The sequence below is a fragment of the Balaenoptera physalus genome, assembly GCF_965194825.1.
Source record: "Balaenoptera physalus genome assembly, chromosome: 6".
Taxonomy (NCBI): Eukaryota; Metazoa; Chordata; class Mammalia; order Artiodactyla; family Balaenopteridae; genus Balaenoptera; species Balaenoptera physalus.
The window spans coordinates 132,061,833-132,086,585 of record NC_138885.1 but is presented as its reverse complement, the minus strand read 5'-3'; the positions used below and the strand labels follow the sequence as shown (position 1 = coordinate 132,086,585).

The 24,753-nt window shown below is 47.9% G+C and overlaps 2 protein-coding genes across 8 annotated transcripts in view; both read right to left on the bottom strand.

Moving 5' to 3' along the window:
- Nucleotides 1–13,629, bottom strand: part of SAG (S-antigen visual arrestin) — a 35,089-nt gene extending 21,460 nt beyond the window's left edge. Inside the window, exons 1-4 of the mRNA XM_082466297.1 lie at nucleotides 13,518–13,629; nucleotides 9,347–9,478; nucleotides 4,884–4,944; nucleotides 2,088–2,132 (exon numbers count right to left, since the gene is read on the bottom strand). Coding sequence (XP_082322423.1) covers nucleotides 2,088–2,132; nucleotides 4,884–4,944; nucleotides 9,347–9,421 — 181 coding nt within the window. The 5' untranslated portion in view covers nucleotides 9,422–9,478; nucleotides 13,518–13,629. The remainder of the gene's footprint in view (nucleotides 1–2,087; nucleotides 2,133–4,883; nucleotides 4,945–9,346; nucleotides 9,479–13,517) is intronic.
- Nucleotides 13,630–19,642: 6,013 nt separating this feature from the next.
- ATG16L1 (autophagy related 16 like 1) overlaps nucleotides 19,643–24,753 on the bottom strand; it is a 43,658-nt gene continuing 38,547 nt past the window's right edge. For 3 of the 7 annotated variants that reach the window (XM_082466289.1, XM_082466291.1, XM_082466293.1), the window contains 4 exons: nucleotides 23,170–23,319; nucleotides 22,976–23,023; nucleotides 22,024–22,125; nucleotides 19,643–21,220 (listed from right to left, as the gene is read on the bottom strand). In XM_082466289.1, the coding sequence (XP_082322415.1) occupies nucleotides 21,127–21,220; nucleotides 22,024–22,125; nucleotides 22,976–23,023; nucleotides 23,170–23,319 (394 nt within the window). In that variant the 3' untranslated portion in view covers nucleotides 19,643–21,126. The other 4 variants (XM_082466290.1, XM_082466292.1, XM_082466288.1 and 1 more) reach the window with 3 other exon arrangements.

Here is a 24,753-nt window from a genome sequence, read left to right as displayed (position 1 = left end):
GTAGGCTTGCCCCGTTGGCGGGCTTGGCGCCCCTGCCTGGGCTGACACTGCCTACCGGTCTCGACATCCCACCTTCAGCCTCTCAGTAAGGACCTGAGAACCTTACCGCCCAGCTGGCCCCTCCCTCTGGCTGCGTGAATTACTCGAAAGGGCCGTGTCTGAGTGCTGGGAGGCTCCTCCCAGGAGCCACGTTATTTAGCCTCCTGACTCTACTGTTTCCCTCATCCTCCCACCCTCTCCTCTTGATGTACCAGCTCAGTGACCTCAGGAGGCTTTTAAACCGTGTGAGGTCGCTTGGGTTCTGAGGGCGGAAGGTCTGGATGGAGTTGAGAGTGAAGGTAAGAAGCAGAGGAAGGGCTTCCCTGGTGGCGCAGTGGTTAACAATCTTCCTGCCAATGCAGGGGACACGGGTTCGAGCCCTGGTCTGGGAATATCCCACATACCGCGGAGCAGCTAAGCCCGCGAGCCACAACTACTGAAGCCCGTGCGCCTAGAGCCTGTGCCCTGAAACAAGAGAAGCCACCGCAATGAGAAGCCCGCGCACTGCAACAAAGAGCAGCCCCTGCTCGTCGCAACTAGAGAGAAAGCGCGCGCGCAGCAACGAGGACCCAACACAGCCCAAAATAAATAAATTAATTTAAAAAAAAGAAAAGCAGAGGGAAACCGTGCTAGGGAACAAAACAGACGAGTGCCTGAGCTGGAAGGGGCCTCGAGGGAACTGAGCAGGGGCTCAGGGACCAGGTGGAGAGGTGAGACCAACTCCGAGAGGAAACCTGCTTTTCACACTGCTCAGAAACTTAATTGAGCTTTTTCTCTAAATCAATCAGTGCTTCTGAAAATTCACTGTGATTAAACAGATGTAAATTGTGCCCCCAGTGGACCAAAAGAATTATATGAAACTACACATGTTTTGAGGATGGACTGTTTACAACTGTCGTTAATGTGGTAAATAAAACCACACGAAGTGGTCCCTCCAAGTCCTTGGTAGCCGTTGGTTGAGGATTTTGTCTGTGTCTGCCTCAAGAGTAATTGCCCCTCGGCGCTAAGCTCAGAAGAGCCACTGATCCCTTGCTTATCCCTCATTCAATGTTTGTAAGAGGAAGGTGCCCAGAGATGACCCAGTTTTACGCCTCTCTCTCCAGGCAGCACGTTCCTGGCCAAGGGCATGGGCTTTGGGCGCTAGAACGGGGCTCCGCCTGGTGTAAGAGAGGAGCAGGGCACCCAGGAGGAAGCTGGAGACAGCAGAGGGGGGCGATTTTCAGCCTGTTTCTGCCACGTCCCCTGGATGCTGTGGGCCCTACATCTGACATACTCCATGGGCACATCCAGGGTTAGGAACAATTCCTTGTTGGTTGCTGGTAGCTACCGCTCTAAAAGGTATATTTAGAATGGAACTGAGTCAGTGACATTATCATAAGGATAGCTTGGTTCTAATTTAGTTTACACGACTGGTTTTTGTTTGTTTGTTTTTGACACGCCACATGGCACGGCTTATGGGATTTTAGTTCCCCGACGACGAGGGATCAAACCCAGGGCCCCCGGCGGTGAGAGTGCCGAGTCCTAACCACTCGACCGCCAGGGAACTCCCTACACAACTGTTATCAGTACCAAATTGCTTGCCACACGTCGCAACTGCCAGATATCTTTGAGGGGGCTGTGCTGCCGTGGTCCAGAACACCAGGCTCAGCATAAAAACTCTGCCTTCCCGCAGCCTCAATTCCCCGCTTTTCGGATAAACCCAGAAAGGAGCCCTCTTGAGTCTGCCCTGCCATAGAACGACATGACACGGGGCAAGCATGCAGTCCGTGGAGCCGGCAGACCGGGGCTCCGGGCTCTGTCTGCCATTCCTTATCCTGCCACCTCGGACAAGTGGCTTCCCCGAGTCTTCACCTCCATCTGGAAGATGCGGACACTGAGCTCTGGTGGGAACAGGGCCCGTGTCCCCAGGATCGTACGAGGGAATGTGGGTGAAAGGGCCTGGCAGAGAGAATGGGTGTGCAAGAGCTTCCCCGCCCCTCCTTGCACACACACGCCCCCTTCCCGCAGCCAGACCACCGCTCCCCGGAGGACAAGGAGCTCTGCCTCACCTCTCTTTCCCTTCACAAGCTCAGGATCCACCAGCACGACACCATCTAAACCAAAAGAGAGAGGAGAGTGAGGGCGGAGGACGTGAAAGAGACTGGAAGCTTCTTGAAGTGTGTGTGTATACATATATATATCACATGTAATCCATGTTCATTACAGGAAAACTAGAAAGGGAAGCTAAGCAGAGAGAAAACAAAGTCACCTCCACTTGAGATACCCAGAGATACCCATTGTCAAGATATCGGTACAGAACGATTTTCCAGATGTATATAAATTTATATGAATGTATTTTTACTAAAAAATGAGCTCCTACTATACATATTGTTAACTGCTCTCCTCATTCAACTATATATTGCAAACACATATTCATACTGTTCATACATACACACACACATATAATATGTACTAATCTTTTTTTAAAATTTCATTGATTGATTTTTGGCTGCGTTGGGTCTTCATTGCTGTGCGCAGGCTTTCTCTAGTTGCAGCGAGCGGGAGCTATACTTCATTGTGGTGCGTGGGCTTCTTATTGCTGTGGCTTCTCTTGTTGCGGAGCACGGGCTCTAGGCGCGTGGGCTTCAGGAGTTGCAGCACGTGGGCTCAGTAGTTGTGGCTCGCAGGCTCTAGAGCACAGGCTCAGTATTTGTGGCACATGGGCTTAGTTGCTCCGTGGCATGTGAGATCTTCCCGAACCAGGGATCGAACCTGTGTCCCCTGCATTGGCAGGTGGATTCTTAACCACTACGCCACCAGTGAAGTCCCATGTACTAATCATTTTAATGGCCACACATTTGCTCCATTGAACAGGTGTACCATAAATTAATCAACCCCCTCTTGTTAGGGCATTTAGGATGTTTCTGATTTTCCCCATTATAATTAATATTGCAATGAACATCCTTACAGATAAATCTCTATCCACGGTAGAATTGAATTTGGCTTTCAATAACATACTGCCAAACGACCTTCTAGAAAGTGTTTTGCTGAAGGACATTCTCATCCTAGTGCCTAAAAATGCCAGTCTTTCACACTCTTTTTTTAAAAAAAGAACAATTTGAGTTGAAGTAATTATAGATTCACGGGAATTTACAAAGATAGTACAGAGAGGTCCCCAGGTATCCTTTATCCAGTTTCTTCCAATGGTTACATCTTAGATAATTACAGTACAATCTCAAAACCAGGAGGTGGACATGGGTACAATGTGTGTATGGTTCTAAGTCATATTATCAAATGGAGATTTGTGTAACCACCACTGCAATCTGGATACAGAACTGTTCCCTCACCATAAAGATCTCCCTCTTGGGCTATCCCTTTGTAGTCACACCCAGCTGCCTCTCCCCACCATCCTTAGCCCTCAGCAACCACTATTCAGTTTTCCTTTTCTATAACGTCATCATCTCTAAGATGTTATATAAATGGAATCATACAGTATATGGCCTCTTGAGATTAGCTTTTTCCACTCATCACAGTGTCCTTGAGACCCACAAGCTGTTGCATGGATTGGTATTTCAATCTTTTTCACTGCTGAGTAGTGTTCCAAGGCATGGATGTGCCCCAGATTGTTTAATCTTATTCACCTGTTGAGAGACATTTAGGTTCTTTCCAGTTTGGAGCTATTACAAACAAAGCTGCTGTGAACAATCATGTACAAGTTTTGTGTGGACATAAGTTTTCATTTCTCTGGGATAAATGTCCAGAAATGCAACTGCTGGGTCATATGAGAAGTGTATGTTTAGCTTTTAAAGAAACTGCCAAACTGTTTTCCAGAGTGGCTGTTCCATTTTACATTCCCATTCCCACCAGCAATGTATGAGTGAGGCAGTTTCTCTACATCCTTGCCAGCATTTGGTATGGTCATTATTTTTAATTTTAGCCATTCTGACAGGCATATAATGATATCTCATTGTGGTTTTAATTTGCATTTCCCTAACGACTAATGTTGTTGAACATTTTTCTTTTCTTTTTTTTTTTTTAGAAATGAAATCAGGTCTTTTTTTTTTTCTTTGGCTGTGCTGGGTCTTCGTTGCTGCACGCGGGCTTTCTCTAGTCGCGGTGAGCGGGGGCTACTCTTCATTGCAGTGCACGGGCTTCTCATTGCTGTGGCTTCCCTTGCTATGGAGCACGGGCTCTAGGCGTGCAGGCTTCAGTAGTTGTGGTTCGTGGGCCTTAGACCGCAGGCTCAGTAGTTGTGGCGCACGGGCTTAGTTGCTCCGCAGCATGTGGGATCTTCCCGGACCAGGGCTTGAACCCGTGTCCCCTGCATTGGCAGGCGGATTCTTAACTACTGCGCCACCAGGGAAGTTCTGAACATTTTTCTTTTCCTTTTTTTTTTTTTTTTTTTTGTTGTTGAACATTCTTCTATGTGCTCATTTGCCACCCATATATTTTCTTTAATGAAATGCCTTTTCATGTTGTTTGTCTATTTTCTAATTGGGTTTTTTTTTTAAACTGGTGAGTTTTGAATGTTCTTTATCTAGAAATTAGTCCTTTGTCTCATTTTAAATTGTCTCCAATCTGCCAGTGGCACCTTGATGATGTTTTAACTTGCATTTCTTTGATTAGATTATTAACGAAGCCAACTTAAAAAACACAAAACCAGTGGTTGTCTGATGACTTAAAGGCAAACCAGCATTAAAATCTCACCCCAGGAGACTTCCACGGCAGTCCAGTGGTTAAGACCCTGCACATCCACTGCAGGGGGCATGGGTTCGATCCCTGGTTGGGGAACTAAGATCCCGCATGCCACGACCAATAAATTAATTAATTAATTTAAAAAAAAACTCACCCCAAACTCAACTTACCCACAGGCTCTACTTGGTCAACATGGTCTATATAGTCTCTCTTCCCCAAGTAGATGGTCACCTGTGGGAAGAACAGGTATGGATTCTAAATGGCCAAAGAACACTAAGGTATTCATGTTAAAAATCAGTAGCAACCAATAAAAAAATAAATAAAAGTTAGCAACAGCCGAAACATTTTGACCAGTCCTGAGAAGAGGAGAGGCCTGACTCTGCAGCTTGCCCACCACCTCCTCTCTCCCTGCTTGGCTGTCGGCAGACATAGTGGATTGCAGGCAAGCTGTGATCTTTCCTCAACCTCATAAAGTGCTCCAAGGAATTCTTCCCACCCCTTGGACGGTTCCCTGTTCTCCCCACCTTTTCCCATCAAGCCCAGGTCTGATATCAACCAGGTAAATTTGTTGAATTCATTGATGATACTTTAGTGGAAAGTTATGCCTATGCATATGAGGCCCCTGTCAGCTATTTGCATGTTAAGCCTTTTATCTCTAGCTGTGAATGAAAGGTTTCTCCTCCTTGTTAGAAGAATTTCTGATTAAGAGGCAGATGTTCTGGAGTCCCTGAAATCCTCTCAGGTGAGCATCTATACAGATAACCCTGAACGCATGCCCTGAAGAAGGGGGGAAGGGGTCCTGGATGGGAAGAGATGACCATGTCTCAGTCCTTGTCCTGTCTGTTTCAATGCCCCTGGCAGCAAAGGTCTCTTTCCCAACCCCCTTTGCGGGAGAGCATGGGTTGGGTTCACCACCGCTCACCACTTTAACCCACAGCACTGCGACTGCCGTGATGGTAAGAATTCTCTTATTCATCTTTCAGCCATCACAGTATCTAGTATAGTATCCGGTACATACAGGAATTAAATCAACCTTTGCTAAGTACACCGATGAGTGAGTACACGGACCCTGGCTAGCCTCCTTCTTCCCTAAGCCTCTGAAACTCATATTTTTATTTCCAAGAATGCTCAAAATAATTTTTGTTGGCATTGTATCATCTCCTGTATCTACCCCCTCATAGCGGTATCCTGGAGTGGATCTCTGTGGCTTCCAGGTTATTTGTGTTATCGATGTTGAAGCACCTGAAGGACAGCACAGCCAGGTGATCGGGTTGGGGGCGGGGAGTTAGATGGTGAAAGGATGCTTTCTGGGCAAAAAAATTCAGTGTGTACAAAGCCCAGAGCCAAGAGAATGCTTCTGGAACTGCCAATGGTTTCGTCTGCGGGTGAATGGCCTCCAAATGGGCATGCAAGCTGATGCCAGAAAGGGTCTTATAGGACCAGACCCTAAAGAATCTAGGAGGACGTGGAAGCCTCTGAAGCAGGATGAAAGGCCTGCAATTAAACGGCATGTAGTGCTGGTCATGTACCAGGCGCCAAGCTAAGTACACCGACTGCATTATTTCATTTAATCCTCACAACTACTCTTCGAGCTAGGGATTAAGCCCATTTTATAGAGGAGAACACTGAGACTTTGGTTGCATTGGCAGCAAAGTGGAGAAGGGATTGGCAAGGGGAAAGCTGATCGTGGTCGGGAGGAGGGAGGACTGAGAGTGAACGGGAGGGGAGAAGGTAGGTGGAGAGCGCGTGTCTTCTTTTTCAAGCTTTGGCTGTGAAGGAAGGAGAGCTAGAAAGGGGACGGGGTCAAGAGGGAGTTTGTTGTTCTTCTTGCTGTTGTTGCTGTTTTTAAGATGCACGAGGTGGGTACTTGTTGTCATGCTCAGGCCAAGTACTGGTAGAGAGGGAGAGGCTGCACATAGCCCCGGAGGGAGGCTGATGGTAGAGGACCCTGAGACGGTGGTGGGCCATGACCCAGGCTGTAAGCAGCACGAACCACAGTGGAAGAAACAGCGCCTCTTCTGCTGCAATTGGAAGGGGAGGGAAGAGACAGGGGCAGGTGGAGAAGTGGGGCTGGGTGATGTGAGGCTGCAGCTCAGCTGCTGCTTGCAAACCCCAGAGCCACGTGCCCCATCTTCCTGGATAAAAGTCGTCAACTGGGGCTTCCCTGGTGGCGCAGTGGTTGAGAATCTGCCTGCCAATGCAGGGGACACGGGTTCGAGCCCTGGTCTGGGAAGATCCCACATGCCGCGGAGCAACTAGGCCCGTGAGCCACAACTACTGAGCCTGCGCGTCTGGAGCCTGTGCTCCGCAACAAGAGAGGCCACGATAGTGAGAGGCCCGCGCACCGCGATGAAGAGTGGCCCCCGCTTGCCGCAACTAGAGAAAGCCCTCGCACAGAAACGAAGACCCAACGCAGCCATAAATAAATAAATAAAATTAAAAAAAAAAAAAAAAAAGAAATGGATCAGTACTTTCTCCTTTAAAAAAAAAAAAAAAAAAAGTCGTCAACTATAGGGAGTCCCCTGGTGGCCTAATGGTTAGGGTTCCGGGCTTTCACTTCTGCGGCCTGGGTTCAATCTCTGATCGGGCGGGGAAGTGAGATCCCACAAGCCACAGGGTGAAGCCAAAAAAAAAAAAAAAAAGAAAAAAAGTCACCAATTGTGTCCAGGGTCCCATGTGGTTGTGTAGTAAGAGGAGACCACCCCAGAGGACGATTCTTTTTCCTTTTTTTCCCCAGTTTTATTGAGATATAATTGACATATTGTATAAGTTTAAGGTGAACAACATAACGATGTATGTATAAATTGCGAAGCGATAACCACAATAAATTTAGTTAACATCCATCACAGAGGATGATTCTTGATTGGCCAGATCCAATTCTTTTGGCTCGGGTTGGCTTTAAGGTGGGCGTGTGACCCAGTTTTGACCAATGAGATATGAGAGAAGTCTGCTGGAGGGCTGCTGGAGAAATATCACCTCACCCTTAAGAGACCCCAGGAAGCAACAGCCTTTTCCTTCTTCTAGAAGAAAGTGAGGGTTAAGGCACCTGAAGCTGGGGCAGCCACCTTGCCACCAGCCAGAGGATGAAGATCACCAATGAGGGACGAGTGGAGAGACTCACAGAGAAACACACCCAGGGCCCTGGCACACCACACCTGCAGCCAGACAAAACTTGCCGTCGAAATGATCCTAATACGTGACACATTAATTGATGAATTATTTTTTCCTCCTATATACAAAAGTTCTAAATTTCCCAGGTCAAAGATGTCTATCTAGATGCGAGGAAGAAAAAAGTGAGAAAATGATATGGCCCAGCAGGAGTGTTTTCTTTCTTCTTTCGCCAGAAGTCAAGATAAAGTGCACTGGAAAGACACAAGTTGGAAGAGAGTTGGGAGGATGAAAGTTTGAGGGGTACCCAACTTGTCTCCCCAAAGAATCAGAGGACTTGATGAAAATGATGGAGATCCTCAGCGAGGGAGAGGAGAGGTAGGGAGTGTCCGAGCAAAGCCCGATTCTCTCGTGAGGCGCAAAAGTATCGGAGAGTTTCTTTCGGGCGCAGTAGGTATAGGCTTCAGAAGTCAACTAGAAGAATGACCTGGAACCACATTGTCCAATACAACAGCTACTAGCTACAGGTGGCCACCGGCACTTGAATATGGCCACTCCAAGCTGACGTGCTATAAATGTAGAACACACATCAGGTTTGAACAACTTAGAAAATGAAGGTAAAATATGTCGTTAATAATTTTTATATCATTTACATGTTGAAATGATAGTTTTTTGGATATATCGGGTTAAATAAAATACAGTATTGAAATGAATTCCCCGTTTCTTCTTACTTTTTTAACATGGTTACTAGAAAATTTTAAATTAGATATGTGGCTTGCATTGGATGGTGCTGAACTAGATTATGAGCGCCTAAGAATCCATTGAGCGGAGCGAGGAGACCCCATCCTCGGGGGCTGTGGGGTGGGCCCTCCATAGGGTGTCACAGGCCAGGAAGTTCACGGGCACATCTAGACTATCTAACGTGCCCCTGATGGAGCCAACAATGGCATCATCCCTGCCGAATACACAGAGTATTCGGACACCAGGATACTGGTGGTCATGCAGCCACAGTGCAGAGTGGCAGAAAGGCAGCAGCAGGAGATGCTCCCTTATCCAGTGGCCCTGGAGGGCCAGCAAGGTTTGAGAGCATGGCAGCTGGGGTGGGTGACAGAAGGTAGAGAGTTGCATTGATCCAGCATCAGGGCTTTCACCAGGCAGTTAGGCGAGATGATAGAAAAAGGGTCAAGGAAGTTATAGATACTGACCAAACAATGTTTGAAACGGTTAAGTCATGGGTTCAAGGCTAGGAAAAGAAGTAAAACTGGAGGCGAGGGGTTGGGGACTGAGAGATTAGGAGAAAATTAAGGGTCTTGGGACTAAGGTCTTGTTGAGATCGGAGAGAATTTATATTTCTGCAATTTACTCATTCATTTATATCTCATTTATCATCCATCTCAGACAGAGATGGAAAATAGACATAGAGCTTCCATTGACCTCATAAGATGTTGATGTTGATTATGTCTATTCGAAAAAGCTCCTTTAAAAAAATGATTACTGCTAAGCCCCTCACCTCTGTACTACTTACCGATTTGTCCCGGGAGATCTTCTTGAAGATAACGTGGTTTGGTGTAGACTTACTGTCCTGCACGTTGGTCTCCATGTTATCTGTCCCTGGCAGTTTCTTCCACCTTGGGGTGTTATGTCAGGTTTTAGAGGGCTAGGAAAGGTAAAGTCATCTTAAATATAAAGTCAAGAACATTCTGTGAATAAAACCCATACAGGAGATGCTGTACAACCATCAGACATTTCCTTCTACCTGCCTCAATATCCACATTTGACTAAATAAGGCCTTCATCTAGTTTGTATTTTACTACAGTGTGCTTTTTTTTTTTTAAAGGTGTTTTCTTTTTCCTGATAAGCTTCAGACATTTCTTAGCAACGCTCACCAGGATGTCCAGATAGATTCCAATGAGAAGGTTTTACTTTGAGGCTAAGCCTTGGTATCGTCACACTAAGCCAGATTGAATTTAAAATTCTATCTTGACAATATATTACGGCAATTAAAATAGAAAAAAATCCCTGCAAACCACAGCATAACCACTTCATGAATATCGTTTTAAAAATACGTTAAATCCCCAGAAGTTCTGTTCAGCAATTCATACTAAGCAGTGCTTTCCCTTTCCTGCCATCTCTCACCACTCCCCAGCTTTACCCACAACAAAGAGGCCATCTGAGCTGTCTGGAATTCAGTGCGTTCCTTAACAAGCAATGTCCATGGAAACTACACAGAAAAGGTGAAACTGGGACAGACTGACTGCGTGAAAATGCCAGTCTTCCTGGCCCTGGCTCTTCCCTGCGCCCTGCCCTGAGTTTCTGAGAAGGCTTGTTCCTGGGTGATCTCATACCTTGTGCAACCAGCTGGGACGGTCCCAGGAGGTGAGGAGAGGGTCTCTGTGTCCTCCGGGGTGAGCAGGCAGCCAGCCCCTGCTCCGTCTAACCAGGTGACCCCCACTCGGGCCCTGGCTGACTGTGTGGGGAATTTGTAGGGAATCTGGAGAGGGTGCCCACACCCAGGTCTCAATGTCTAGAAGCCAAATCCCATTTAAGGAGTAGAGTGGCAACTGGATTAGTGCTGAGACGGGCGAAATGGTAGTTTCAGCAGTTCAAAGCATTAGGCAAGGGCCCAGAGGGGCTCCCAGTGCAGGAGCTGTCAAGCTTGAGTGGGGAAGGCTTGGGGGAGGGATGACAGCTAAATGAAAGCTATTTTATCTTAACCCACTTTGGGTTCTGGAAATAGACTGATTATCCCTTCACTCCTGGTATCACCAGGAGAAGGGATTTTCAAGAGCTCAACCAAATTGATTAAACTCAGCAGGCAGCTAATGCAACCTTGGGGGTGGGGATATAAACAAAAAGGTCAAGGAGAAATGTCAGCCTCAAGATAAACCCTGGTGTTATGCAAGCCAAACTAGTCATGTCCCTCTCCTCTGCCCTACGTGCTATTGATTACATCACAAGTCCTGTCACTTTGCCCCCAGTGTCTCCAGAATCTTAGTCTTCCCATCCCCAGCACTCCCTCTCGAGTCTATACCAGCCCCTTTGTTTCCCTGGTCTGACTACATCCTTCTCCATGCTGCAGGGGGGGCTTCCAGGCCCTGAGCAGTCCCCCTCCTGCTCGGCGTCTCGCCTTGCTCTCAGCTACAGGCACGCAACTTCAAAGCCACACGCTCGAGCCTCCGCCTGCCGTTCCCCATCTCCCTGGACCGCACTCCCGCTGCTTGCTTTTGCCTGGAACCATCCTCTTCTCCTTTCCTCCCTGACTCTTTTCATCCTTCAGTTTCCAGCTCAAGAGTCACTTCCTCAGGAGAGCCTTCCCCGACCTCTCCGACTAGGTTGGAGGCACTATTGCATTCGATGCTTGTACAGGAGATGATTTTACCGTCTCTATTCCCATGCATGACTCTTGGCTCCATGACGTCAGGGACCCATGCCGTTTTGTTTCCCTTATCTTTGTATTCCAGCGCCCAGAACAGAATACTCAGGGAATGAATGCATGGGATGGTGCGGCCACTAACACATATATGCACTGGACTTGAGCTGGTGTCTGGGAGTGAAGCCAGTCTAAGCAGAAAGTGACGTTTGGGGTGTTAGCATCTATCGAAACACTCCAGTGGCTTCCCACCTAAGTCTGGATAATGTCTGCAAGGCCCTGCATGATCTGGGCCCCGCCCCCCCCGCCCCGTTCTTCCCACCTCGCCCACTTTGCTCCAGTCCACTGGCCTCTTTGCTTTTCTTCAAACCTGCCTCAGGGCCTTTGCATTTACTGTTTCCTCTTCTGGAACACTTTTCCCACAGATAGTCACTTGGCTCACTCCCTTAATTCCTTTGGGTCTTTACTTCAATGTCACCCTATCCACCTATATCCTATTGTGTACCACCTCACCCAACACTTCTGTCCTCCTTCTCTGCATTACCTTTCTCTGTAGCACTTATCAGCATCTGACATACAAGATAATTTATCTTGTTCATTGTCTGTCCCCCCGACCCCAACGTAAGTTCCAGGACTGTAGAGATTTATGACTGTTTTGTTCCTAGCCCACCTCCAGGATCTAGAATAGGGCCTCAATGGACTTTGAGCAAATCAATGAGTCACTGGATTGCAACAGTCTAATGGCTGGCAATAGCTAAAGCTGGGAAAAATTTTAATTTCTAAGGGAGAAAACTTTTAAAATTTTTAACGGAGGAATGCCAGCTAATAAATGCAAAGGGAATGATAGGATTGGAAAAACATCATTTGACAAACTCTGATTGTATTAAACATGCCTTTTTATTTTCTGTAATTCTGATGCTTTGACATCTGAGACTTTGCTGACCTTGGAGAGACTGCCATCCCAGGGCTAGCTCTTTCCTAGAGAGAATAAATGACTGCTTTTCATATGCAAACCAACCAACTCAGAGCCCATACACCCCAAAGGCTTCCTTTCCTCCTTTGTTGGGCTCTCACACTCTGAGCCACTACTGCCCTGCCCTAATCACCCCGGGGCCGGGTATCAGACAACTGGAGACAGCTGCTGCACTCCAGGGCCTGCTGAAGTAAATAGCCAATCTTAAGTCTGCTTATCCTATCTCACCAGTTCTTTCCCATGGAAACCACAAAAGAACTCTCGCCCATGTTTTCTCCTTGATCCTTCTACCTCCTGACTGGCCCTGGTGCTTCCCCGCATGGCCTGCCCCCTCTTTTTGGTAACTGTAACAAACTATCTTTTCAATGGCAATTGTCTCCAGATTTGTTGACCTCACCATAGCTGAACAATAGTAAAACTTACGTTTTAAAATACTGATGACATTACTGACTCAGACAAGGATTCTTTATTGGTGTGAAAATCATTAGGGGAAGAGTTGAAGGGGAAACGGCTATTCCTGTGACACCAAAGTGACGCCGTGTGGCTCATGACCCTTCACAGGGTGCAGGCCAAACTAGACAGCCGGGGATCAGCCACAGTCCAGTGCCAATCAGCATCACACATGGTGTCAACCAATGTGATGTGTCACCTTGCAGCAGCCGGAATCCACCAAGCCTTTAGACATCACTTCTAGTTTATGGGAAATACAAGGAATAGCTAAATGAGACCACAAGAGAGCTACCAGATGAATGTAGAAAGTGCCTGATCTCTTTCATAAGTCAGTGTCATAGAAAAGAGATGCATTAGATTAACACACTTAAGGGACTCAACATCCAGATGTACTGTGTGGTCCCAATTGGACAAATAGGATGTACAGTACACTTCTGGCCTGTTGGGAAAATCTGAATATGGTCTAATAATGTATCAGTAATATGTCATAGGAGCTCTGACAGGTAGGATGGAAATTCTTGGACTAGGAAGGTACAGACTGTGACTGAATGAAGAAGGTCATAGGATGGTACGTACAGTATGATCACATTTTGCAAACACACAAGTCTATGTGTGGATATACGTGCACACACGTGTTATCGTACACACTATATGCATAATCTACGAGGATAGACACCAAAGAGCTGACACTGGTGGTCTGTGTGAAGGGAATGTTAGGTTTTGTTTGGAAATCTTTTCTTGTCCCTTAAGAAAAAAAAAAAAATGGAAGAAAAATGACTGGGGCCCTTCATCCAGTGTCCCCATCAGAAGGGCTGCCCTGAGCTGTGGGTGCTCCTGGGACCCCCGTTCTCCTGCAGCTGTGTTAGCGCCAGGCCCCCAAGGGTGCAGGTCTCAGTCACTGACCTGCCGATGCTGGGCAGGTAGGAAAACCTGGGATGGACTGCATGCCAGACCTCACTCTTTTTGGAAACGGTAGTCTCTGGTAGTCATTCGCAGCCCCTGATCTGTAATGCATTTTTCTCTGCTTGGTGGAGAAATGAGAAAAATAAGGACACTGTTGTCAGTTTTTTCATAGAACCAAATGTATTCAGTATAAAGGACTGCTCTTTGTTCTAAGGTTATGAAGTTCTAAATTTTTCTTTTTTTTTTTATTTGAAGTTTTAAACTTTTAAATATTAAAATGTCCTGCTTCTTCCTCCCAATCTTTATTGAGAAATACTTCACATCCAACCAAATCTACCCATTTTAAGTGCGTGGTTTGATGATTTTAACCACCACTATGATCAAGACACATTTCCATCACCCCTAAAAGTTCCCTGGCACCCATTTCAGTCAACTCCTGGTCCCATGTAACCACTGATTTGCCTTCTGCCATTAGTTTTGCATTTCCTACAATTGATTATGAATTTAAGCATACAGAGAAAAGCTGGAATAGTATAATGAACACCTACATAGTCAACATGGAGACTCGACAATGAACATTTTGCTGCATGTGCTCATCTATCTCTATTGCTTTTTTCCTCCTGAACCATTTGAAAGTAAATTGCAGACATCATGACAATCAATAAATGTCAGAATGCAGCTGCTAAGCATAAGGACAAAGTGTCCTTCCTTTTATAGAGATGAGTCTAGATGGCAATTTAGAAAAAAAAAATCCTTACTTGGCCAAAATAAAAAGTTATCCACCTCTTTCTACAATTCTTTTAGAAATTTACTGGTCTATTAATTCTCAAAGTCTAAGAACCACTCACTGGCTATACAATACTTGTTTCTCTGGAGTTGGCATCCAGTGAGAAGCAGCTGTGAGTCCTGTGTTTCATTTCCCAACATCAAACGCAGCACCAGCTCGAGGGGGTGGGGGGTCGGGATATGCAGCTAAGAAGCTTAGGGGTTTTGGGGCTAGGTTATCGTCTTAGGGGCTTATTAGGGCACATGCATGAGGAAAACTGGTTCAGTCTGCTAACCATCAACTACAAAATGAAAACCTTGCCTTAGTTTTACTGAAACAGAGAGCACTTGACAAGTTTGAGGCTACTGTATTTATGCAGAGTGCCAGGGAATCAGAGCTTTTAAAAGCTACCCTCATTTCAACATGTACCTCTTAGTCAACTGGCTTTAAGAACAGAGGGCTGTTGTTATGGACTGGGCTGGCTAATGTCTGAAATCATAAATGCAACCCAACGGGCAGAGACCCTTGAAAAACATTTAGTCTACACTCCATCCCTTGCTTTGATCTCCTCTACAATAGCCACAGAAGTTGTTGAATGCTTCCAGGGACAGGGAAATCACTACCACTTTTCTTTGAAATAGCATGAAGTGTGAGAAAATTTTTGTGAGGATGGAAATCAGCCTCCCTTCTACTTCTCTGCGTTGCTCCAAGTTAATCCAATCTCTGCCACACGTCAGTCTTTCATGATTAGAACACAGGTGCTCAAGCCTCATGGGCATTGAAACCCTCTCACGCCCAGACAGATTTCAAATGTCCATCTTGAAGCATCACACTGACAACAGTACTTAATGCTCCAGGTTTCTGTGCAGAAGGAGCAAGTTGCACAAACAGTCCCAGACTGGAGTCCTGGGCTCCGTCGCTCACTGACGAATCCACTGCGATCTTGAGAAACTAGCTTGGCCTCACTGCTATTTCCTTTTCTCCATCTGTAGAAGGGGAGTCCACGAGCTGCCCTGGCTTGCAGCGTCAGGGAAATGCATCAAATATGCAGACAAGGCCTTGAAAAGAATCCTGATGGACGTTCCTTCATCCTCTCTGAGGTGAGAGCTTCTTCACCCTCTGGTCCTGCCACATGGGCCCCGACGCTAGAGGGGGTTTCGATGGTAATGAACTTGGAGTTGACCACAAACTGAGCTGCTTACACCTGAAGTTGAGCAAAATTAGGCAGAGCCTCCTGGAGAAATTTGTTACACACAACGTGTCCCCTCAGATTCACGTGTTGAAGCCTGTTTACTGCCCAGTGTGACGGTATTTAGAGGTGGGGCCTTTGAATGAGGTCATCAGTGTGGTCCTGATCTGACAGGATCTCCACTCTCCTTGTGCACAAACAAGTCTCCTGAGCACACAGCTTAGCGGCAGTGAGGCCTCGGGATGAAGTCTACCCCGCCAGTGCCTGCCACTCTGACTCCAGGCTCCGCAAGTGTGAGACACTTCTGTTGTTTAAGCCACTCAGGCTACGGTTTTTTTGTTCTTTTTTTAAAATTTCAATGATGTTTATTAAAGAAGTAATAATAGCATGAACAAATGCAAGGTCTATGCTATCTACCCACGCAGGCTGCGGTATTTCATTATGGCAGCCCAAGCTGAGCAAGACAAGGGCCTGCGCTTTTCTGCAGACAGATCAACTGCTATCGATCAAAAGTCTGGAAAAAAAATGGACACTAATCCAGTTTAAGAAATACCCTTTTTTGTTGGAACTAGGTAGAGGTGGTGCTCGTACAACACTGTGAATGTGCTAAATGCCATTGTTCAGTTTAAAATGACTAATTTTATGTTATCTGAATTTCAACTCAGCACATTTAAAAATAGTAGAAAAAGAAATACATTTTTTACATTGTGACCCAGTACATACACACATGTATACACGACACTCCTATGAAACAATATTTACCCTTGCTAAGTGGTTTATTCTTATTTTTTTAAACTACTTTCCCTCTTACTCTTCCTTTTAGCTGGTTACGATTCACTTTGTTTTTGCTGATTCAATTCTACTAAATAAAGACTTTGTGCCAAGTACTACGTGAATGTCAAGATGTCAAGGATATGACTGATCTTGAGACTTCTCGCTTACGACCTCTTAGAAGCACCTGGGCACGTACTCCAGGGAGCAATGGAATGTATGGCTTTCTATCTAGAAACTAGACCGTGTACAGCCTGTCTTCCTACGGGCCTGGCTCACAAGCATACCTACCCATTGTCTCTGAAGTCCATTTCTCTGGAAAAATGAAGCCCAAAGCCTGAATTCCCCTGCTCTCTTCTCCAGGTCCTAGGATTGGACCAAACCCCCGGAGCCTGGCACACAGCAATCTCCAGGGCTACATTCCCACGTGGGACAGAGAGCTTACATGAGGAAAGTCAACCAAATCTAGCGTGGCGCCATCAGTTGCCAGAACCGCCAAGGCGATTCCCTTCCCTGTCCCCATGCTGCTCCGCAGCCCCCCTCAGAGGCAGGGCTGCACGTGCCACCTGCTCTAGCCAATGGGGTGTAACGACGGTGACCAGGCCGAGCGACAAGCGGTCCCACAGACGCTTGCTTTCTTGCTGCATCATCCTTGCTCCCCTATGGCTCATTAATAGCCAGATACGAGGCCCCCCTCTACCAGTTGCCCCAAATCCAGCCGGCTATGCCCGCTCACAGAATCAGGAGAAACAGTACTTGTTTTAAACCATTCTATGTTATGGCAGTTTGTTATGCAGCAAAAAGCTCACTGGATCCTGATTCACTTGGTTTGTTTTTTTGCTGATTCAGTTCTACTAAATAAAAACTTTATTGAGTACCCACTCTGTGCCAAGCACTACGTGAATGTCAAGGACATGGTTGATCCCGAGACTTCTTAGAACCACCTGGTTCTAAGAGGTTGTAATCATAAACAAGGAATCATAAAAAACATTGAAACAATAAAGAGAATTTGAATATAGACTGGATAGTGGATGATAGAGTCACTGTTAATTCTGTGAGGTGTAATTACGGCATGGTGTCCTTATTAGGTTGGGATGCATGCTGATTTATGGGAAAAATGACATGCTTGAACCTTGCTGTAAAGTACTCTGGCAATAGTACTGAGTGGCAGGTAGGTACACAGGGACTTGCTACACTGGCGTTTCCTTCACCTCCTCGGGTTCTGGACCCCCAGAGACGTGGCTGTTCCCATCAAGACTGCCACTCAGGGTTAGAAGAGGGCGGCTCGGCCCCCAGCAAGATGAGTAAGAGCAGGGAGCGTCTGAAGAGCCCACCATGGCCGGAGCACAGAGAGGATGGGAAAAGTGTCTGGAGTGAACACAGGGAAGAGTTCAGCAGCACAGACGGAAACCAGAGCTCCCTGAGGTGAGAGAATCCAATTCTGCTGAGGTGAGGGAGGCAAGAATCATTTCCTGGATCAGAGTCCAATCTTTTACTGGCACGTACCACACATCCTACGTGTTTCTACACAATCTACGCAAATACAGATATATTTCACTTTATTCAAGATTTCCAAAGTTTACTGGCTTAAAAATTTGGGATTTCTAGTGAGAATGAGCCTTACAGTGAGACACGAGAGAAAGGACGCAGTGGAATACAGACAGACACAGCAGCTCGTCCTCATCCCCGAAGAGGCATTCCCGCTGGCTCGCATGGAGGGCTGGATGGGGCGGCAGGTGAGGTGGCTGCCCCCGGGCACCAATGCCCACCTGGGGGCCAGGACTCCGGAACAGCCTCTTGCTTCGCTGGGCAACTTCCCCTCATTTGTGAAATGGGATACACTTCAGATCTGACGGAATTTGAGAGCCATAGCTTCCTTATTACTATCCAAGGCATCTCATAAAAACAAACATTTGTGGTTTCTGCAGCCTGGCAAGCAGTCTTGCACGAGGTTTCATCACTGCCACCCTTCTCTCCCGGTGCTCCACCCAGGCGGTGAGCTTCAGGTCTACATTTCAAATTGTCCGATTCCCCAAGATCACGGTTGATCACGGCTGTGCTATAGATGTGAAGACAGACAGTAGCTCTGCACACCTTGGTACACTCCAAACCCTGGAATTTCCCAACAAACACGCCCCTGGGGCCTGGGCTGGCCCCTCCCAGCTGAGATCAGCTTCATCCATTTGCCCCAGTGTCCCCACAAAATATCCTGTGTGCTGTGATATGAAAGATGCACCGGGGCTTCACAAGATAAAGATAAAAGCGAATGTGTGCACAGTATGTGCTTTAAGAATAAGGCACAGAACTTGATATATCACACTATTTTGGGAAACAACCTAGGGAATATAAATTTTAAAAGTCTTTAATTCTCAGCCCGAGATACGCTAATGTCTGGATCAAAGCCCGCAACACTTGCAGGGGAGCACGCTAGCTCTAACCCGCCGGGATTCATCTGGGAAATTAGAAACCCCCATGCCCACCTCCCACCCTGAGCGATGAAACCAGCAGCACTGGAGGAGGGTCCCAGATCATCTGAGAAACAGAGAATGAAGACCATGAGCTGGATGGAAGCATGTTCCACCCAATGGAAGCCACACCTGTAACCCAGCCTGGCAGTCAGGTGACCTGAAGAGAGCTTTACAGTATGGACGGATCTCAAACGGAAACGTCTTTGTTAAGAGCAGAGAGCAGTCGTGCCTCCCTCCAAGGTCAAAAAAACCCCAGGATAATCAGAGGCTACTACAATGCTTACTTGCAGCCTTTTTGAAGAATGAGACTTACCTCCTTGAAGGTGACGGCAACAGGATCCCCACCTTCCGCTTTTTGGAGATTGCTGGCTGCCTCTGAGACTCCAGATCATGATGGAATCCTGACTCAAGTTGCTGGGCTACTGGCTGGTAATGGGCTGGACAGGGGTCCTTGGGGGTGGGAGGGGATAGATCAGGGAGACCCTAATTTGTTATGGCACACAGCCACTCGCTAGATATCTGAGCTGCTACGAATAAATCACTCTTCAATGAGGAAATCATGCCCCTTCAGCAAAGAAGAGGCCTGGAGGCTGGGAGACACATACAGCTCACTATCAATCCTGTGAACAAAGCCTGCAGGGGGGGACTGGGAGCTCGTATTGCTGCAGCGTGGAGCAGACCGCACAGCTGCCGAAATTCCGGAGAGACCCTTTTCTGGTTTCAGTTAAGATTTGCAAATGACGTGAAACTGGAACACTGATGTTTACAGACAGTAATACCTTGGGCTTAAATGATGAACAATAAGGAAAGGCAGGGGGACAGTATTAACCATCATTTACAAATGAATGCATACCAGGAAAACAAATGAAAAAAACCAGCTTTTTGCCCTTAAGGATAAAGAAGAAGAAAATAACTACCAAGAGGCATGGAGTGTGAAAAGTACATAACAGATTTCTTTTTTATTTACAATCAAGTTCTGTTGGGCAACATAATTAAATAAATAAAGACATGCCCTGGCCTGTGAATTTCAACTCCCCTCAGCACCAGTTCTCTGAACAGCAAACTGAAAAGGGGAGGCGAGGGCAGGGGAAAGGGGAGAACGGAGCCGCTAATACCATCAGAGGGAGCGCGCAGCCCGTCCTCGCCCTGCTCTAGCCCTCGCTCCCACAGATGTCCAGAGAACAAGTCCGGAAGGAAGAAAATTAAAGTGCGAATGAGTAAGTGATAAAAATATTGGTGTTTCAGTCACTCAAGGAACTAGAATTTTATAAACGCGTAAGATGGTAAAGATAAATGTTAAAAAAAAAAAAAAAATGCATAGGCCAGTTTCTTCCCGGCCTTACTCGCAAGTCCCGAAATCGAAAGATGGCATTCCCATGCTTCCTGGAATGGGCTTCCTGCACTAAAGCACCGAGGGGTATTGCACATAGGCTTGGCAAAGGGGCAGCGAGCCGGAACTACTGGCTCCAGTGTAATACACTGGAGGCCTCCAATCCCATACCACCAGAAACTGTAACCCCAGCACAGCCGGGAAGAAGGGGGCGGCCCACCTTCTGAGAAGCTACAGATGATCCCGGAATACAGTCTTTATTCCTGCAGCTCATCCACTTCTCTGGAAAAAGGGTTGTGCACTTCTTCTCCTACCCCCCGCCAATTTTTTTTTTTAAACCAAATTGAGATTTATTTCTTGACCGAGAGATAGATATGTAGAATTGGGGGGCGGGGAGGGGAGGGAGGAAGGAGTTTTGAAGAACAGTCGCTTTCTAAGAACAGTTTAGGAGACCTAAGGAAATTCCAACAGTGATCAGGTGAGATCAGAGTAAGAGCCTCGTAATAAAGACACAGACCAGCAGGGGGGACCACAGTCCCACGGTCTCCTCAGAAATCAGGGCCGTCCCCGTGGGCTACCTGAGGGCAGGGGTAATCCCATTTGGGTTTCTGTTAATCCATGATTAAAGCAAGCTCCCTGGGAAAATGACCCCAAGGTGACAGGACATTCATCAGGCCGGAACCGACTTTGGAAGGACGGGAGAGAGCACAGGGGGAGAAGCAACACCGGGTGCAGGGGGCGTCTGCGGCACCGGCGCCCAGGGAAGAAGCCAGCAGGTGCCTGCGCCCACCCCGCTGAGGTATGCAAGGTCAGAGCCAGTAGTGTTTCCCACTTGAATCAAGGCAAGAACCTGAACCTCTGCTGAGCGACCGCAGCGTCAGGTTTTTCTCAGTGTTACTCTTTCAGGCCACGGGACCTCAGCCACGACCCTCGGGAGCCCTGCTCAAAGGCAGGCAACTGCGCCCCACGGCTCGAGCTCTTCTCTGGAGGTCAAAGCCACAGCCCAGGCGCCACCTGCCAGGACAGAGCCGTGGGGCCCACGTGCCCCTCCAGCTTCCGATCCGCTCTCTCCTGACGAGGTGCCCTCAGTACTCTGACCACAGCACAGCTTTGCTTCCTTTGTCCACGCTGACGACGTGGGAGCCGGCAGGCGACCAGGCCACGGCGTTGATCGCTGAGCTTCAAGGGGAGAGGTCGGAACACGGGTGAGACGTTCGTGAGCCGAGCGCCGGGCTCCCTCGCCATCAGGGCGTCGGGCTTGTCCCAGCGCCCGTTTTACTCGCCGGTGTGGCTCCCACGCACAGACAGGCGCTTACAGAGCGAAAGAACTTGGGGGAAGCCTGCCTTGACTCCAGGAGGTGGTTTGGAATGCAAGGAGTCAGGCCTTATCAAGTCTACCCTAAGGGAGTAGCTCTGAGTTAAGAAAAGAGCCTCTGACGAGCACCTCAGGGCGACTGGCTGAGAAGCAGGGAAGCAGCACCACAGCGAGGGGAGGCGAGGGGCGGTCCCGGAGGGCCCTGGGTCTGGGTTCTAAGAGCAGCTGGGCTTAGGGGACACAACAAAGCCGAGAGGAAAAGGGGCCTGGATGAAAGTAAAAAGCACGTGAAAATCGGTGTTTACAAGCAGCCGATTTCCTGAGGAAAGGGGCTTAGAAGGGAGAAGGGGAGCCAGAGAGGAAGGAGAGCGGTGAAGGGGCAGGAGGAAGACAGGAGGCGCCACAGAACGTGGGGCTCTAACCTTTCTCCAGTGGCCATACCCTAACTGCTCTAGCTGGAACGGTCTGTAACATAAATAAGCAGGACGCTGCTGTCTGCTGTCTGGGGAGAAGGGCCCCAGCTTCCCTCCACTAACCTGGCTCACAGTAGAGCACGTGAGTGGACACGGCCCTCATGGGGTCGACTCGGGTCCATGCCCGAAGAGGACATGACCCCTGGGAGGAAGTCACAGGCTTGCTCCCCACCTCAGAAGGGCTGACATCTTACCTGTGATGCTTTGAAAGGACCTTCTCCACTTTCCCGGAGAGCACGCTCCAGATGTAGAGAGAGCCCTCGGCCGAGCCTGCTGCCACGTAACTGCCGTCAGGGCTGCAGGACACATAAGACAAGAAACGGCGTCTACCACCCATCCCCAACTCAGCATCTTCCCGGACCCCTCCCCAGGAAGTCATGTTTACTCTTCACTTACGAGTCAAACATGTGACCATTCCCGTGTACCCAGAAACCAGAAGATGCTCTTCACAACCGTTTTGACCAAAGCCGCTTCACCCTATCATCTGGCCTCACCAGCTAATGAAAAACAGTGCCGCTGCACTACTTCTTGGGGCCACAAGTCCCTAACCATCTCTCAGACTCAAACATAGCACATAGGGAGGTCAAAGTCAACCCCCAAATGGTGAAGGGTTTCTTTCAGTTGATGGACTGCCTCGTTATATGGTTCAGTGAAAGCAGACAAGGAAGGAAGCATCGACTGTAGAGAAGCTTCTCCACGATACTGGCACTAACCATGGCAATGTATCTGGGAGAAGAGCCATGTGTGGAAGGGAGAACAGGAAAGGGAAACCACCCCCTCTCCAGGGAGCCTATTCTGCTCTGTTCCAGGGGACACCACCCTTCCCAAAAAGCTCTCAAAGAGTTCTTATGTAAATGAGTAAAGAGAGGTGAACCTGATATACCCAGAACCAACCAACTAGCCATTATTAGTTTTTGAATTGGGACATATTTTCATGCAATCACAGAAGGGACACTTTAGAAAGGAAGGAGACAGTGACAGTGACCTCTAGGACTGACCGTGCAGCTTCGTTCCTGGACACCTGCGCATGTGGAGACACTGTACAGACGTAGCTCGTTTCCCCAGTGGGAAGATGCCTCTGCTCTAACCTCTGAGGTGAACCGTGTTGGGGGCGCGGGGTGGGACGGGAGGAGCGTCACCACTAACCTGAACACAACTCGCGTCCAGTCGGAGCCGCACTTGAAGCCCGGCGCGCTGAAACAGACGATGACAGGGCACCGTTACCCCCAGAGTCCGTGCAAACTTGGCATGTGAGGGCAAGTCAGGCTTCTGGCCTTCTCACAACCCTCCGAAAACTCAGCAAGACTCAAATGAAACCCGACCACAGTGTCTTCAGTTACCTGAACGTCTGTCTGACAGCGTTTACTCGCAGGTCAATAATTTTTAGCAGGTCATCTCGGGAGCAGCTGAGGAGTTCAGTTCTTTCTGGGTTTAAGTCCAGGGCGGTAATCTTTCCCAAGAGCTCCATCTCTCGGACAATACTCTCTGATCTACGAAAAAGATGGAAAGTCTGAGAAAACCTAACACAGAAAGGTCAGAACTTCCCCATTTCAACCAGGATGGCATGCCACAGAGAAAAGGAGGAAGGAGAAAAGGCAACTGAACTAGAATGCAATACTCTTCAGGGACGGTGAAAGTGCTCCCAGCCCCACACAAATAATCTCAGCCCTGGCTTTTATTATTTTCCCATCAATAGATTCTACCAGTAGTGGTGAGTACTAGAACTCTAAAACTGGTAAGGATTAATTTCCTTGCCTGTTTCTGAAATGATACAGTAATTGCCAGTCAGAGCTTCTGATCAGCATGAACTAAGCAGGGCTACTATTTAATTAGTATTACTTCAATTTTATCATTTCAACTTATCCAAAGGGACGTAAACCGCTTTAGCAGGTCTGGGCTGCCTTATATGGACAAATGTGTGGACTCTCCAGGCTTCCTGTCATACAAAGTAAAGCTCGGGGACCCTCCAACTCATCCTGGTGCCTCCAGATGTGGAACCGGGGCACCCTGGCAACCCCTTCTCCTTCCTTTTCTACTCCCAGTTCTCCTCTGGGCCGTGGTCCACACCCAGGTCTGTGCTCAGCAATCCTGGACTGGGCCCTGTTGGTGACACAGCCAAAGGAGGTGCAGACCCTTCTGGAGTCATTCATTCTGCTGTAAACTTTCGATGAAATGATTTCCTACCTCAAACCACAACCAAGTAAGAGAGTTTATCTTACTCTTGCCGCTCCACCTCCTGGGGACTTGGGGTCTTCGTCTGTCAAATTAGGGGGAGACCAGGAGGAGCCTTCTAACATCCAGCTCAGCTCTAGAATTCCTTACTCCCGGTTCAAAGTTCTGCCAACCAGTACACCTGAAGCTAATCACCAATTACCTACATCCTAGACAGCCGTCCTCACCCTACAGGACTCCTGTCCCTTCTACTCCCCCCACCCTGGCCCATCAGCAGGACTCCAGCTTTCTTCCCCTTTCTGCCACTCCTCCCTCCTCGGGCAGCTCCCGAAGTACTGCCCTCCTGTTGCTTCACAGGTGGGCTCTGACTAATCCACTCTCATGTCTTCAAAGTCCTGTGAGGACGTCTCATTTTTTCTCCCAGCCAACCTCTCAAAACTGCTGTTTTTCCAAATGTCTGTTAGAAACCTCAAATTTATGTCCTTTTCTGAACATGTTCACTGCATCCTCTTCCTAAATCTGTCATTTATTCTGCATCTTGCTTTACTTCTCTCCTTCCTCACCCTCCACGTCCAACTTGTAACAAACCCCGTCCACATCCCCCTCCACATCCCCCTCCACACCCCCCTCCACATCCCCCTCCACACCCCCCTCCACATCCCCCTCCACATCCCCTTCCACATCCCCCTCCACATCTCCCTCCGCTGCCTTGAGTTCAGATCCTCAATGCTTTACTGATTTCCCACTCCCCA